The sequence below is a fragment of the Vidua chalybeata genome, chromosome 21, assembly GCF_026979565.1.
Source record: "Vidua chalybeata isolate OUT-0048 chromosome 21, bVidCha1 merged haplotype, whole genome shotgun sequence".
In the NCBI taxonomy this organism is placed as follows: domain Eukaryota; kingdom Metazoa; phylum Chordata; class Aves; order Passeriformes; family Viduidae; genus Vidua; species Vidua chalybeata.
Window position 1 is genome coordinate 2,404,253 of NC_071550.1, and position 16,925 is coordinate 2,421,177.

General features: G+C 51.9%; 1 protein-coding gene across 2 annotated transcripts; it reads right to left on the reverse strand.

The window, feature by feature from the left end:
- Positions 1-13,044: 13,044 nt before the first annotated feature.
- Positions 13,045-16,880, reverse strand: TMEM250 (transmembrane protein 250). Of its 2 annotated transcripts, none has more exons than XM_053962397.1 (3): positions 16,745-16,880; positions 15,413-15,576; positions 13,045-13,613 (listed from the first exon to the last, which is right to left on the reverse strand). In XM_053962397.1, exon 3 carries the CDS (start codon positions 13,487-13,489, stop codon positions 13,070-13,072), a length of 420 nt encoding a protein of 139 aa, XP_053818372.1. In that variant the 5' UTR covers positions 13,490-13,613; positions 15,413-15,576; positions 16,745-16,880; the 3' UTR covers positions 13,045-13,069. The 2 variants fall into 2 exon arrangements, with proteins under 2 accessions (XP_053818372.1, XP_053818374.1); XM_053962399.1 differs by lacking the exon at positions 16,745-16,880 and adding an exon at positions 16,119-16,239.
- Between the last annotated feature and the right edge of the window lie 45 nt (positions 16,881-16,925).

Sequence of the window (16,925 nt, forward strand, 5' to 3'; positions counted from 1 at the left end):
ATTTCCATAAAAGTATCTGCTTTCATCCTAAAGACTCAACGTGCTGGTGGATGGAACCTCGTCTGGTAAATGGTGTTGATATTTAATTGCCTCTAAAGCTCAGAAATAGTATTTAAGTCGAGCTGGTGCAATTCACAGGACACCACCAGCCTTGCTCTGGCTGCCTGCTCTCTCTCTGGGCTCTGCCCATGATTTCTGCTCCCCAGATGAACCATCTGACACTTGGCTGTGGGAGCAGACATCCCATTACTGCCTGATCCCTGGGAGACTCTCTCTCTCCAAGGGACTCGCTCCTGCTGCAGCTCTGCATTGGAGTCAGGGTTTGCTTCAAAGAGTTTGGAGAATTGGGAAGGAGCTTCTCTTTTGGGTCTGGCAGAGGAGGTAAAGCTGCTCCCTGGGCACCCCTGTAATGTGGAGGGGGCCAGCCTGGGGGATTTGGGGACATGGAGCAACACCTCATGACGTATCTCAGCCCAAACTCCCTGCAGACTCTCTCAGGCCTCTCACAGAGTGTGGCTCGTTTCCCTGATCACCTCTTTGATCAAAGTGATCAACCATCACTTTTTCCAAGTCTTTCTTGGTTCATGATTTTAATTCATTTAAAGCTGACCACTCAGTTGACTGCTGAGCCAATAAATGGGGCTCAGGCTCTCCCTACAGATCCTGTCACACCCCTCACTGCTTCTGATGCAGGTGCTCAGGAACACAAGCAAGATGCCTTTAAATCAAGATGCTCAGGTCACCCTTGCAGGGCAAGTAACTCTGGCCGGGTGGAAAGGGGAGGAGGTGGCCACGTGTCTGCTCTGCAGGAGATGATGATAGCCTCGATGAGAGCGTGAAACTGCCAGAGACGGAGTCAGGCGTTTGATTTTTCTAAGCTAAGCATGTAAATGAGACTGGCATAATCGGTCTGTGTTTCCCCTTGCTTTCTGTAGAGGAATATTTTGGGTTGAAGTGTCTGTGATGTGACTGATGCAGCAAGTCAGCGCTGTCAGAGCCTGATTCACGAGTCGGTGCTGCAGTGCTGGGGGTGGGAGCGGGTAACCTTGGCTCCTGCTCCTCCTCCTCCTCCTGCTGCTGCTGCTCTGCTGGGAGCCTGGGATCCGGTGTCACCAGCAGGCGCGGCTCTGTCCCCGCTGGAAAGGGGCAGGCACGCACAGGGAGGGCTCTCCTCACTCACGGCACTGCGTGGACAGCAAAACCAGCAAAGGCTGGGATCCTGTCTCAGTCACTGCCAGTGGACCAGGCAGGGGCATGGAGCAGCCCAGATGTCTCCTGGAGAATTGCTGCTGGACACCAGAGGCTCTGGGTTTTTAGTGCGAGCGACTCTCGGTGCTGAAGTTGAGCCAAATCTCTTCATATTTCCCACAGAACTCGAGCGTGATCTTATCACAGGAGCTGCAGCAGGGCCCGTGCATTGGCACAGCTCCTTTGCTATTGTTGAGAAAGTCTTGGTCTGAGAAAATTTAGAGTAATAATGATCCCCCCTGAAGCATATTGTTCCTCTTTATTCTGTGTTCGCCCTGGTAGCTGCACCTTTAAAGCAGAGAGGGCACCCCAAGAAAAGCCACTGCTTCAGCCCACCCAGGACAACACTCCAAGAGAGGGAGAGAGCTTTGCCAGCCAAAGATCTACTGGAAAGAAGCCTTCAGCTGATTAATTTTCCAGGTTTCCCACAACTATTTTGGGAGCTTTTGTCTCCCATTGTTATAAGACAAATTTCTGAGCCACTCTTCAGGAGGAGCTGGGCAGGGATGTGATGTCCTGCCCAGCCCCCAGCCCCATCCACCCCTGTGGGATGTCTCCCACCTGTTCCAAGGTGCTCCTGCTCCTGCTGGGGCTGGGCTGGGCTCCTGGCACCAGGCAGGAGGAGGAACTGGAGCACCAGTGACTGCACACAAAAGCATGGGAAAAAACCTGCTGTGATTTACCCACATGGGGTTCAATAAACACTAGATCTGATGGCATTCATCGTTTTTTCATAGCATGCTCGATTACTGCTTCAGTTATTGCTCAAATGACATCATTCCTGGCAAAGGAATTGATTGATTTTTTAATGAATATTCATATGGCATTTCAGCCAGGAGTAGGCATTAATATTCTAAGAAAGAAGAATGAAACGTACATCCTAATTTAATGAATGATTGTAAATATGTATCTGATGGATAATGTGACGATGAGCATTTAAAAAGGCATCCATAGTCACCTCGGGGGCTTTTTTTGGGAACAAAGGGGCAGCCAGGGCGCAGGCAAGGCAAAGGGGTGAGGGATGGACTGGGCCACCTGGTCAGATGTCACCACAGATCTCCTGTCACTCGCGCTGGGATTCTGCAATGCTCTGAGATAAATCACATATTGATAACACTCGCTGATCCCAGGCAATGCTGGGGCTGTGACGTGGAAAACAGCGATGAGAGCGAGATGTGACGCTGGACAAAGAGACAGAGGGACAGCAGAGAGCCCCCATTTCCCCCTCTGCCCCTCTGTCCCACCCCAGAGATGCCGGGGGCTGGCTGGAGGCAGGTAAAGCATCGGCTCAATCCCCCCGTGGAGCTCTGTCATGTTCAATTCCCTTCATCAGATTACGGCTGCGAGGCTCGTGGTCCCCGAATGTACATATATTTGTCAGACATTCTTAAGATGTCTCCCCGTTCTGAGAGCTGATCCTTTGCGAAGGCAACAGTTGTAGTGCTTAAACAGCGACAGCAGCCTCGGTTCTCCCCCTCGTGCCATCCCGGCTCTGGAAAACGCTAAAACGCCGGGCTTGGAGTGTCAGTGCTTAGAGCCTCTTAAACAGGCGTTTGATTTAAATGCGCCTTCGGTCCCGGGGGGAAGAGCACGCACCTGGAGCATCCTCTGGACGCAGGGATAAATCAGGGCACCGCCGTTAGAGCCACCGAGGTGACAGGCACCAAAGGCTATTTATACCCAGCGGCGATCCATTGTGCAAGGGAGAGAACGGGCCCTTCTGCTGACAAAGCACAAACCGCCTCGGCCCCGCGTGAGATGCAAAAAAAGCAATCCCCGAAATTCCCTGCCAGCCTGCGGAGCCGCAGCCGGGACCTGCCCTGAGAGCGAGGAATGGGGACCTTGATAGGAACAGAGCTGCTTTTTCTCCCCTTTCCCAAGCAGCCCAGCCGCTGTTGCTCCTGGAGCTGGCAGGGAAGAGGGATAACCTCCGCAGGGCATCTCCGGGCTGCGGGCGGGGCCGGGCTGTGCCCGGTGGTGCCCCGGGAGCAGCCCCGGGAGCAGCCTCGGCTCCCGTTTGCTCATCCCCGCGCGTGGGACCGAGTTTGCCGATAAAAATACAGCCGGAGTTATGCTTGGTATGGAACAAGCAGGCAGTAGCTGCCGAAGACTTCACAACATCCCGCTCCTGGCTCGCCTCCAAAGCACCAAAACAAAACAAAAATTCCGTTGGCATCTCTGCGGATTGAAGCAAGTTTTTCTTTTCGCAGCAATTGCTGAACAAACGTTTCGATACTTGCGCCGCCGCCCCCGTCCCTGCTTTCTCCCCCGAATCATGTGCTGGAAGGAGGGAAAAGATGTTCAAGGTCATGGGCATGCTGTGAACAGAATGCAGAATCCCAGGAAGCACTGAGGCTGGGAAAGCCCTCCCAGACCACCGAGTCCATCCTGTGACCGATCCTCAACTTGTCACCCAGCCCAGAGCACTGAGTGCCACCTCCAGCCCCTCCCTGGACACCTCCAGCCCCTCCCTGGACACCTCCAGCCCTTCCTTGGACACATTCAGCCTTTCCCTGGACACATCCAGCCCCTCCCTGGACACCTCCAGCCCCTCCCTGGACACCTCCAGCCCTTCCTTGGACACCTCCAGCCCTTCCCTGGACACATCCAGCCCTTCCCTGGACACCTCCAGCCTTTCCTTGGACACCTCCAGCCCTTCCCTGGACACCTCCAGCCCTTCCTTGGACACCTCCAGCCTTCCACACCTCCAGCCTGGACACCTCCAGCCCTTGGACACCTCCAGCCCCTTGGACACCTCCAGCCCTTCCCTGGACACCTCCAGCCCTTCCTTGGACACCTCCAGCCTTCCCTGGACACCACCAGCCTTCCCTGGACACCTCCAGCCCCTCCCTGGACACATTCAGCCCTTCCCTGGACACCTCCAGCCCTTCCTTGGACACCTCCAGCCCTTCCCTGGACACCACCAGCCCTTCCCTGGACACCTCCAGCCCTTCCCTGGACACCTCCAGCCCTTCCTTGGACACCTCCAGCCCTTCCCTGGACACCACCAGCCCTTCCCTGGACACCTCCAGCCCTTCCCTGGACACCTCCAGCCCCTCCCTGGACACATTCAGCCCTTCCCTGGACACCTCCAGCCCTTCCCTGGACACCTCCAGCCCTTCCCTGGACACCTCCAGCCCTTCCCTGGACACCTCCAGCCCCTCCCTGGACACCTCCAGCCCTTCCCTGGACACCTGCAGGGGTGGGGACACCTCCACCCCCCTGGGCAGCCTTTTCCAACCCTTTCTGTGAAGAAATTCTTCCTGAATAGACCTGCTCATTGCCCACCTCTGTCCTCAGTGGCCTCGCTGCACTCTGTCACCAGTGTGGAGCTCAAGCCACGGGTGTTGGGGGCCTTGGCCCAGCAGGGCCTGCAGGAGTGGGGTGGTTTCTCCAAACCACTCCCTTATCATGCTGGGGGCTTTTGGACCCCCAGGGAGGTGCAGCTTTTACACCTGGGCTGAATTCAACCCCTCAAATTCACCTTCCTCCCATCCAGGGGCTGCTCCCTTGCACCAGCCAGGAAGGAGCACAACCAGGAATTACAGCAGAGTCAGCCTGGGGAAAATCCCACAGCAGGGGCCTGAAATGAGGGAATCCAGGGTCTGGCCTCATATTTCTTGTGTGACACAGGACACAAACAACGTACATCTTCTGTAGGTTTGAGTGTTGCAACTTGACCTTCCAGGCTTTGCTTTCAACTGGTTTATTTATTTCCCCAAGAAAAAGCAGGTTTGTTTGAGAGGAAACAAGGTGAAACCCTGACCTTGCTGAAAGCACCGAGAGTTTGCCATTGATTGCAGCAGAATTAGACATTTACACAGAGTTATAACCAGAGGTTCAGCTCTTGGTTCTTGTTTCTTTGGTGCTTGATGCTTTAAAGGAAGAGACCAAAAATCCTCCAGCCCTTCCCTGCATGCCCACCATCCATTCTCCCTCCTGCCAGCCCCCTCCTGCCCTCTCTGGAAGCAGCCACAGTCCTTGAAGCATGAAATTCTCCTGTCCTTATTGTAGCACATCGCTATCATGTCGTTACTGATCAGAAAAATGATCCTGTGTTTTCTCTGCATCCAGCCCTTTCCGAGGGCGTTCACAACGTGCGAGCACGGGCACAACTCGAGCAATCAATCTCTGTGGAAACCACCCCCTGCTCTTGCAGAGAGCACTCCCCTGGCTCTGGGCAGCCAGAGTGCAGAAATGCATCAATCTGAGTGATTTTTGACCCGACAGCAGCCCCCCCAAAACGCTGCGATAGCGACTTTGCAACCCAGACTCCCCACGTACCCAGAGGAGCTCTTTGTACAGTGTCTTAATCAGTACATAAAATGCTTTCAGTGAAATGCTGCCTTCTTCTGTCTATTTGTCACAACTGATGCTCTGGTGAACAGTAAATAGGAAATTTGTTGGCAAACCAGCACGACCAGCTCGGTTTGCAAGGAAAAGCTGGAGCACAGAACTCTGGGCAGGTCCCTGTCGTGCCTCGTGCTGGACCCTCAGTCCTTGAGGCTCAGCGAGTCCTGAAGGCACATAAATCTCTCCTCAACAACCCAGCAAAACCCAGACAGCGCGTGGTTATGTAATTGCCAGCACTTCTGATGTTATTAAAAGGGCTGATTAAAGCAATGTATGCACAAGAATCCCCCGTCAGTTTTGCTGGGAAAGCTCCACATTGAAAATTCCGGCCCTTTTCACCGCCTGTGCTGCTCCCCGCCTCCCTCCCCTCCATCCCCATCCCCGTTGCACAACGCCGGTTTCATGTTTGCCACCAGACAGTTTGCAGTCAGCCTCACATGGAAAAGAAGGAAGTAACAGTGCCTACATTGCACAGAACTGCAAAGCAAACGCCTTTCCAAGAAACTATTAAGCAGTGCTCATTTGAAGTTTAAACGAGAGAAAAAAAAAAAAAAAAAAAAAAAAGAAGACAAACTTGGAAGGATTTTTCTTGGCTCGGAGCTTTTTATGAAATTCAGATTTGAACTGAAACGTGGCCAGGCAACACCAGTGGGGCAGCAGAGGCAGAGTGAAGGCAGGGATGCTGTGACAGAGCCGAGCCCTCCCTCGGGGAGTCCCTTCCCTGCACCTTGTCCCCTTCCAGAGGGGCTGCAGTGACCCGCAGCCCCTGGGGCACAGCCTGGCACCCCACACGCTCCCCTCTGCTGACCCTGCCTGGCCTCAGCGCCCAGCTGCCCCCTGCTCCATCACCCCAGCGCTGCCCAGCCCCTGGCACTGCCCGGGCTTTGCCCACAGAGCCCGCGGGGCTGGCCGGGGGCCCGGGGCTGCGTGGGTCCCTGTGCCCAGGGATGCTGGCAGGGCAGCCAGCGGGACACGGCGCTGTGAAACGGCCCCTTTGTGCCGCACACAGCGGCAATTGTTCCTCGGGAGCTTTGCATGGACGAGGCCGCTGTCCCCCCGGCAGCTTCAGACACCCTTGATGTCAGAACAAACGAACAGGCAGCGTTAAAGTAACCGCGTTGGGCTTTTCAAATATGCACCGCTGGGATTTATTTTTTTAAACCGTGGCTCATTTTTCGAGGCAGGGAGATAAGACTCCTTTGGGAAAAAAAAAAAAAAAAAAAAAAAAAAAACTCTTTGCCCATCTAAATTCTCCCCATTACTGAGCAAATGGTTTGCAACAACAAATTTATTCCGCAGCATCTCCTGTGCTCTTTTTTGTTTGAAAAAGGCACAAACAGATTGTGATTTTCTCTAACAGATTCACCATCTGGGAAATTTTTCATGCAACTCCTTTCCTCACTGGGAGCAAGTTACTCAGAGGGGAATTCCCAGCAGAGAGCAGACTCTGAAGGGATGGGTCGTTCATTTAATTAGCATGCATAATCTGGATGTCCTTACTCAGGCAAAACTCTCACCAGGGCCAATGGGAGATTTATTTCTCTTTTTCAAGAACCAGCTAAGGACTTTGGTATTTGTCTCTTGGTGTTACATACAGTGTTTTCCTTGCAGGGAGAAGTTGGCTTTTGGCTGCATTCGAGGCTCTGATTTACTACAGTCTTGTGCATCCAAGGTCGGGATGTGGCCCTTGCAGGCCGTGTCACAAGGCTGAGCCCTGGCAGGAGCAGCTCCCTTTCACACACTTCCCCAGCCCAGGACACGTCCCACGTTTTGGGGTGGAGGTCAGCGGGGGAAGAGGCTCTGCAGAGCCCCACAGGCATCAGCACAGAGAAGTGTCCAGTTCCTACAGCCCTTGTGCAAGGGATGGGGTGTTTTTTTTGTTTTTTCTTCCCCTCAGCAGATGGATTTATCACTTGGGAAGATGCAGGAAGCGCAGGGATGCTCCTTTCATCTGTTACCTTAAAGCTGCTCCTGTGGAACGCCAGCCCTGATTGCACCCCCCGAGAGCAGAGAGCTCAGAGCAGACCCCAGTGCCCGGCTCTGCTCCCACCTCAGCACAGCTCTGAGAGCTGCACAAGGAGATCTCACACTGAACAATTTTCACTGGCTCATTACTGGACAAAACTTTGCTTTGAACTGACGTTTTCTGGGCACGACGAGTGCTTTGAAGCAGGGAGACAAAATTAGTGCAGAGAGTTGGCAGGTGAAGAAATGACAGGGTGGTTTTTTTTTTTTCTTTTCCCCAGCAGCAGGGCTGTCCAGGAGCTATGGAAACCTTGTTTGGCTAAATAAAAACGCAGAAAGATAACAAGGCTTCATATTTTCCAGCAATGTGTTTGCTGGAACAGCGTTCTATCTGTGTGTGCTGGAGGCTCCAGAACAGCCAAAGCTGTTCCTGAAGGGAAATGTGCTGTGCTGTTCTCCACAACTGGAAGTAAAAACTGTCTCCTACCTCCCCAGGAGGGAGGGAAATCAAGCCAATGATGTAGGAGAACCCTGGGAAAAATTGCAGTGAGCCTTTAGGCAGGTGAGGGACTGGTTTCTTCTCCAATCTGTTCCTGGTGACTTTTTGAGACTTGCAGCTATAATCTGGAACAAAACTTGGCCCCAAAGCTCCCTCTAGGAACTGGGCAAACAAGTTCTTCCCCAGGAGATGGCAAAGACTCGATATTCACATATTACTGAAAGTGAAAATACGTCCACCCTTGTCCCAGTTGTCCTCTCAGAAACCCTTCAAGCTCTCCCCTGTGATTCTTCAGCTCTTGGCATAACAGAAAGGAGCATCTCCTACACACCTGGGGATGGGGGGCTGCTCTAGCCACACAGATGTGTCTCCAGTTTGGTCTGTAATGGTCCTGTCCACACCATTGTGGTTCTCCAAAACCTCCAACTTTGCCAGTCACTGGAGCAAAGTCCTGTCCAGCATCTGTTTCAGGGCTCCACTGCAGCACTTTCCACACAAGGACAATAGGAATGTCAGTGTCCACCACAGCAGGAATATTCCTCTGTCCCCATAGGAAGCATCACAACTGTGTCCTGAAACTACAGCTCTGCACAGCAAGCTCAGCTCCACCAGGGAGAGGAGGAAAGGAGGAAAGGCAGCACCTCCCAGGAATTAACTGCTGTGCCCTCATGGGAAGTGGCAGCTCCTTCCATCCCCTCTACCCTGCACTGCCCTGTTTTGGAGAATCACAGTGTCATTCATTTTGGAAAAGACCTCCAAGATCAAGTCCAAGCTTCAGCCTAAATTGTGCTCCCCTCCTGCCATCCCACCACCAGGACATCCCCACATCACAGCCATACCAAACACGAGAGGAGGAAATTCTTCCTTTTTCTTTCCAACCCATCCACCAACATGTTAACAACCCAAGTTTAATGTAGGTGGCATGTTTCATACAGAATCTTACAGGCACCCAAAACACCAGCTGGTGCCATGTTCTGAAGAGTTAACGAGGTGAAACTCCAACACTTCAGTCTCCTTCCAACGTTCCCAGGCTGAACAACGGGCCCAAGGCGGCTTCGCCACCGCACGGCTCCTCAGAGATCCCCAAACATTCCAAAGCTCTGCAGCCAGCAGGGCTCATTCTCCAAAGGGTTTGGAATAGCTCTGCAATGGACACACTCTCCCAAATCAGTATTTCTAATATTTTTTTCCTAATTAGTCTTCAGGGTGTTTTTAACCCACGATGGAGAATAGCGATGTTTAAAGACCAGACATGGAAAGAAAGGAACAATCCAAACAAACCATCTGCTCTCGCTGTTCAAGATGGGATCTGCATGAAGGAATGATGAAATGGAAATTGCAGTAATTTTAAAGTTAAAGCCATTTATATCTTTAATAGACTTAATATATTTTGGAGCCTGATCCATTCCTCCCAACACTGAATTTGGAAAGAGTGAAATATCCAAAAGAACATGAAATTCCCCAACGAGGCACAGTTTGCAAGAACCTGCTCAACATGAAATATTTCTGGCAAATATCATTATAAACCACTCTTGAAAAGCAGAAAGTTCAACTTACCCTGTTTCCTTACTTGTATTCTACAACATTTTGTGTGTCCCTTTATTAACAATGCCAGGTTTTTCAATTAAATTAAAGGCGGGGAAAGCTCAACTTATTCTTTGCATAAACTTCATACAACATTTAGTCTGCCTCTTTCTCCCTCCCTCAGTTGTGGCTTGGCTCCCTTTCAGCTTCTAAGAAAATTTTGGAATCTCAATTCTGCAAGAAAGAAATACTTTGGCAAAATAATCCTGAAAGCTTTTTTTAAAAAAATTAAAACCAATGAATTTACATTCTGAACCATTCCCAAGATCTAACTTACTCTGCAACCTCCTGGGGATGTTGGGAGGTTTAATTAGCTCCAGTTGGAAAAGGCTTTGAAAAGGAAAAGTGCCAAATATTGCTCCACTCAGGTAGAGCTAAAATGTCTAAATTATTGCATCATAAAACAAATAATTTGAAAATTAATTTCTCTTCCTTGCCAGAGTGACTTCACAGGGACTTCACTTCCCCAACGTGCTGGTAGGATCACACCACCAAGGTGTCCAAGTGCTGGTAACGACCAAAAATCAGAGATTTTTGAACATCTTGGTGCATTTGAGGCCACCTCAATCACTTAATTTCGGGGTAGTCTAACTCTGTTTCCCACAGGAGACCTGACCCTCAGGGCATTCTCAGTGCAGGCCACCTTTGGAGAAGATGCTGAGGGAGTCCCTGAGCTAAAGCAGCTCAGCCCCAGGGCCTCTCTGGAGGAACATCTGGGCATTTGGCACGGGTTATTTTTTGTGATCTAACAAGGACACGTCCTTCTTCCTCAGAACACAGGGCCAGTGGAAATCTGAGCGGCCGACGTGGGTTTACTGAAGGAAGGTGTAAAAGCGAGGCACAATCTCCTGCTCACCAAGGACGTGATAATGACCCGAGGCTCCCAAGACGAGATTTTAATGCTCTGTGAACACGAGGTTTTGCTCAGCATCACTCACTTACCCACAGCTGCACTTGGCAAGGGTCTCTCAGCCCCCAGGAGTGACCTTGTGAGGCTCCAGCTCCAGGGCAGATCCCCCCATCCCGGCAGCTGCTCAGCAGGGACAGCTCAAAAACGGCTCACTCAGGCTGTCATATTTATGGAATAAAGCAGTTGGCTCGCAGTCAAATTACAAGTGATGAAAAAGGTTGTGAGACTCCTTGTACCCACGAGCTCCTTTGTTCCTTGACCAAATTAGCGCTGGAAGAACCACCTGCTATTCATGTGTTAATCGCATGATCGCTGCTCCGCTTTACAGGCTCACACACATCAAAGCCGGCCGTGTCACCCTGTTCCTGTGGGGGTTTTCAAAGAACACCGTGAAACCGGAGGAGTTCACGACCTGCCGACAGCGCAGGCCTTTATCTCCTCAAACCACCCCAGGTTTGGCCAAGCACTTGAGTGTGTCCATCACAGAGGACCAGGCAGGCACGGGACCATAAATCACCACAAATCTCCACAAATCACCCTCGTACCCAAGGAGCGCTGAAGTTCAGCCACTCCCAGGTGAAACCAGGTCCCACCACCCAAGGAGGATGCCAGCTGCTCTGCCAGCCCACTCCAGGGCTGTTTGCTGGGGGCTGTGACAGGTTTTCTGCAGGAATTCTGGAGCACAGCCGCCCCGAGAGCCTCCCCAGCCTGCAGTGCTCCGGGCTGGCAGCTGTGCTGGGCAGGGAGGCACCGGGCTGGGGAGCTCTGGGAGCTCTCTCTGCACACAGAGCGAGCTGGAGCTCACACCTACAGGACACTCAGCACCTGGGGTCCACAGAACAATCCCAGAAAAGGCTCTGGGGAGCTCTCTGTTGGGAGGAAAGTTCCAGACACCAGTTTGTGACAGATGCTGATGCTCCATCTTTGCTGCAGAAAGAGCCTTTGGCTCTCTTGGGGCTAATCTAAAGTTCACACCACCGTGGCCATTATTTATTCAGCTCTGCTGTTCAGCTGCATTATCTGTAACACTCCATAATGACAGAATTTCGGGGAGTGCTTCAGCTTTGGGCTCCACACAGAAGCTTCTCTATTTTCTATCCACAAGCCTCCAAACCAAAGTATGTCAGCAGACTGCACCACTCACAAGCTGAAATGGGAAGGATCTTTCCCTGTGTGCAACTGGAACTCACAGCTCTGACCAAGGAGCTGATAAAAAACCAGTTACATAATTTCACTCTTGCTTATTTCCCTATGATTGACCCCAAAGATTTCGTGGAGGGAGGGAAAAAGGTTCTGCATAATTTTTACCAACTTGTTTCCAAACAGTTCCTTAAAGAATGCAGGGGAAAAGGCAATATTCCATCATAAGGCAAAACAAACAAACAAAAGCAGAATAAAAATAAACTTTAGGCCAGCTTCTGGGCTCCATAAATAGAGTTACTTAACTGACTGCACAGTGACATCTTCGATCAAGACCAATAGAACTGAGCTTAAAATTCAACTGCCTTTTTGAGCTGTTGGTAACACTCTGCAGTGACCCTCCCTCTCCTGCTGCAGAGGTAGAACAATTTGTGTCATTTCAGGGAAGAGCTATTGCCAGCTCAGACTGTGCTCTGCTTCCAATCTCTCCTAGGTAAGACAGCCTCACCTCGTTGTGCTCCGTGAGACAGAAAAATCTCTGTGAGAAAGCTGGAACGAATCAATTCAGGGAAAGGTAGAACCAAATGCCAGGATCTCAACACTGAGGATCATTGCAATGGGTCCCCCATAATCACTGCAAAATGAGAACATATTTGCCGTGACTGGGAATTTCAGGAGCACATGATAGCAAGCCCTGCTCCCATCCCTCCCGTGGGTCTGTGCTATCAGGGAAAGACTCAGTTACTCAGCACTAAATGCCTGAAAAGGACAAAGCCACTCAAATCACCTTAAAGTGGATGAAACAGGAGAGTGGGGCAGATGTATGTCTTGCATAAATCTAAAAATAAAAGAGGAAAAAAAACATCCCAAAGCCCTACAGTCTGTTGATTTTTGGGCCCAGATTCTTATTGGGAATATGCCAAAGGAAAACCTACAAGAAAGATACTTATTACATGCCTGAGACATTAAGGAACATTTTTAGGAAAATGGTGAAGATGGATTAAGAGTGTGGAGTGCAAAATTATCTGGCTTCTGTCCTCCAGATAAATCACTGCCTTTTTCATGGCCACATGAATACAGGAACAGCAGAAAAATAAGCTCTTAATTAAAAGAACTAACCTGCACTGTGCAAAGAATAAAACACCCAGTCAAGTGTTGCACTTTGATAATCAAAATGGCACCTCGACCTTCAAATAGATACAAATTCCAGAGACAAGCACGTTAATTTATGTACAAAAATTACCACTGAGAAATAAATTAATTTATATTAGGAAAAAAAAAAAAAGAAAAAAAGAAGAAGAAGAGGATGTTGACACATTTCGGGGCTAGAAGAAAAGTCACCTGCTGATCCCACATGCGCTTGGTTTTATTTACATATCCACAAAGACCATGAAACACCAGCCCAGCCCCCCCACCAGCAGCATGGTCACATGGATCCCGTAGATGAGCAGTTCATTCATGAGGCTGAAGTCCACCCGCCTCCGCCCCAGCAAGAGCAGGATGATGGAGAGTTTGTACTGGAAGCGCAGGAAGATGCGGATGCCGAGGTACTGAAGGCAAAACAAGATCGAGAGAGCCACCCAGAGGATGGAGGTGAAGAGGCTGCAGCTGAAGTAGAGCAGGAAGCGGATGAAGCCGTACATCCATCGCGACTTGAGATAGATGTCGAAGTTGTTGTACTTGGTGCGCACCAGGTGCGCGCTGCGCACGGGGCCGCAGGCGGAGTGCAGGCAGGTGGTGTGCGGGCCGTGGAACGAGCGCACCCGCCGGGGAATGGGGATCACCGGCATCGGGCCCGGCCCCGCGCAGCCCGCCCCAGGCCACCGGCCGCGGGGCACACATCAGATGGCAGCGCCACACAGCCGGCGGCCCGGCACGGCTAAGCCTGCGCTGGATGGCCGCGGAGGGACACACCTGCGGGGAGGCACAGTGAGCAGATTGGTTTGGTGCTGGTAAATAACACAGACAAGAGAAACTTTCTCTAAATATCACAGACAACAGAAAGTTTCGGTTCTCCTGAAGCTGAATAGAGCAACTCATCCCAGCTGATTTCAGTATCAGCGCTCACAACTGCTTCACAAACCTCAACTTCCCTTAAAACATCTTTGTTTTGCTTCTTATTCCCCACATAAATGCACTTAATTTCCATGCCAGGTTCCAAATAAATTCCCCAGCCAGCAGCAGTCTGTTATAAACTTTATCCAGTGTAAATGCAGCAAAGAGGTTTGGTCTGAAATGATCCTGGCTAATTCATAGATCTTTCCTAATCTAACAGCCACCCTCAGAGCCCACCCACCTGAGCAACAATATTCATGTGAGAGCAGTAATATTAATGTATGTGTTTGCATGGGGTCACATTTCCTTTAAAAGCAAAGAAAAAAAAAAAAAAGAGAGTTCTCTGAGTACTTTCGCAAGTGGATTCCAGATTTGTGCTCATTTCCAAACTTGGCAAAGCTTCACCAAATAAACAAACTGAAAATAATGGCAGGTCTTGGAAGAACAATGAGGCAATCATGTTTTTCACACTCCACAGGATGTACCTCCCCTGGCTCAGGCCAGCCTTGTGCTCTCACTGTCACTGCAAGGCAAGGCCAGGCAGCCTTTCAAAGGCACCCAGCAGTTTATTTCTCCCCTTGGGGACCTGCAGAGATAAGTGGAATTATCTTGATCTTCTGCAGTGTTTAGGATTTATAATCTTAACATCCTGCCACACACCCATTGTTGTTGTGTGAGTGATGAGCAGGAGCCTCTGAGCTGCTCTCTGCTTCACCCCAGGCTTCTGATGTGCCAAATTCCGGGAATTATGAAATGACAATGCACTCATCAGATAATGCTGGAAAACAACAGGGACTTCCCCAGACCCCTCACACACCCATGTGTTCAGATCCAGGCAGATCTTTCCTTTGTTGAACCAAAAATCTGACTGTCCTGAAAATTAAAACTAATTCAAGAGTTACTTCAAGAATTCTTTAGTTTCATTACTAACAGAACTAACCACAGAGCAAATGATAAAGCTGCAGGAAATTGTATTTTTGATATCAAAATCCTTCTCTGATTCAATGTGTATCAGTGGGGAAGTCTCTGCCCTGTTTCCTGCTTCAAAATCAATGGAAATGGAAATTCCAGTTCTGATCTCTCTTGCTCAGCTCCATGTTCCAAATCCTTTTTGCCCTTACAGAAATTTTGAGGCAGTGTTGGATCTGCACGGATCAGGGACTACCAAAAAGGAGTGAGGGCTAAATTATGATTTAAGGAATTTAGGAAACCAAGGGTTCTCCTCAAGCACCACAGACACCCTCATAATTTTAGGTGTCTGGAGCCAGGAAATGCCAGTCAGAAACGTGGCTTTTGCAAGGCACAGGAACTGCTCAGACACCAAACCAACACTGCCTAAACCCAACCCAGCTCTGGAGCAGGTGACCCCACACGCTTCATCCATGGCTACGAACTGCTCACAGTTTGCTCTCAGAGATATTTTTGGAGGACTAAAGCAAGACAGGTCAAAAATCCCATGCTGGGGACTCAGGGCATTCCACTCCTGGCGATGCAGCCTCTCCCTGCAACTTTCCTTCACAAAGTTTTCCAGCAAACCCTTGAACAGTTGCTGCGCCCACCACGGGAACAAACAGCCTTTGGTGGGTTCATGCTCTTTGGGTGAACTCAAATATCAGCACTGCAGCACTGGGAGGACAAAATAAACTTGGAATTATTACATTTTAGGGGCGCTGCCATCCAACTCAGCAGGTCGCTGCCGTTCTGGGGTGCCACTGAATTCTTGGAACAAAAGAGTGAGGTTTTCCTGTGACACCTTCTAGGAAGAGTGACAGAAACTGCTGAGGTGCTTCATAAACTCACAACTCTCTGCACAGGAGCTGATCTAAAAGACAAAACGACACAATCATTTTCAATTTCCTCATTTTGTGCATTAAAACGCTCACATTTACCAGGCCTCTCCTCAAGCACGGATTTTTAAGGCCGTGAAGACTCTAAAAAGAGCCCAGCACTCAGCAATATATGGATTCCACCTTCCTGATCCATGCTGGGAACAATCAGGGAGCTGCTACTCAATGCCAGGACAGAAAATCCCAACCCAGCCGTGCTGGTCACCTTCTCCTGCCACAGAGTGTTACATGGAACACGAAGCAGGGAGCACAGACTTTCCAAACTGAATCTGGAATAGCAGATCCTCCCCTGGCAGGGTGGGCAGGCCCTGGCACAGGGTGGGTGCCCCTGGATCCCTGGAAGTGCCCAAAGCCAGGCTGGACAGGGCTTGGAGCAGCCTGGCGCCCCTGCCCATGGAAGGGGTGGGATGGGGTGACTCTTTAAGTCCCTTCCAACGCAAAACTTTCTGTGATTCTGTGATTCTCCCCCATTTTTGGGTCGCATTCTGCGGGTGACGCCCACGGTTTGGACACCCACTCCGTAATTCTGGGTCTTTTGGGGGGCATCATCCCACAGCCGCGAGGATTCCAGCGGGAGGCACCTCCGTGTCCCGCAGGCACGCCCAGCACCAGGGCGTTAAAATCGCCGGTAGCTCTCCGTTTTCACTCGCTCTCCGTTAAAGCGGGGCCGCTCGGCGAGCGAGGAGCGCAAACCCCCGCGCACACCGGGCACCGCGGGCCGGACCGGCCGCGGCTCGGGGCGCTGGCCGCGCCCGGAGGAGCAGCGCCGGCACCTCCGGCCCGCCCGCAGCTGCCGGGACCCTCCGGCGGGCCCCGAGTGCTCCGGGAGGAGCCGCGCCCCGTTGGGGACAATGACAAAGGAAGGGGAGAGCCGAGGGGCGAGCGCCGGGAGGGGCGGAATCGCCAACTCCTCCCACAGCGCACCGGCCCCGAACGGGCCGCGGCCGCTCGGGGAAGGAGCTGCGGGAGGGAGCTCGGCCCGGCCCTCCCCGGCAGCCCCGCACGGCCGCGACTCGCCCCGGGGACGGGGGTGGGGCGGCAGTGACCGAGCGCTGCCGCGCCGCCGGGCCCCGGGGAGGAGCGGCCGCCGCCGCAGGGCGAGGCCCGGGCCCCGCCGCCCGCCGGGCCGCGCCCCGCACTCACCGTGGTGCCCATGGCCGCGCCGGGCCCGGGCGGAGCGAGGCCCGGGCCGCCGGGCGCCCGCTCTGCGCATGTGCGGGGGCGGCTCCGGTTCCTCCGGTTCCGGCGGCGGCGGCGGGCGGGGAGCGGCGGCGCGCGCTGATGGCGTCATCGCGCCGCGCCGGCCCGGCCGGAAGTGGCGGGG

What these genes read in the sequence shown, in the direction of transcription:
- TMEM250 (XM_053962397.1), bottom strand. Translation starts at nt 13,489, where the DNA reads ATGCCGGTGATCCCCATTCCCCGGCGGGTGCGCTCGTTCCACGGCCCG.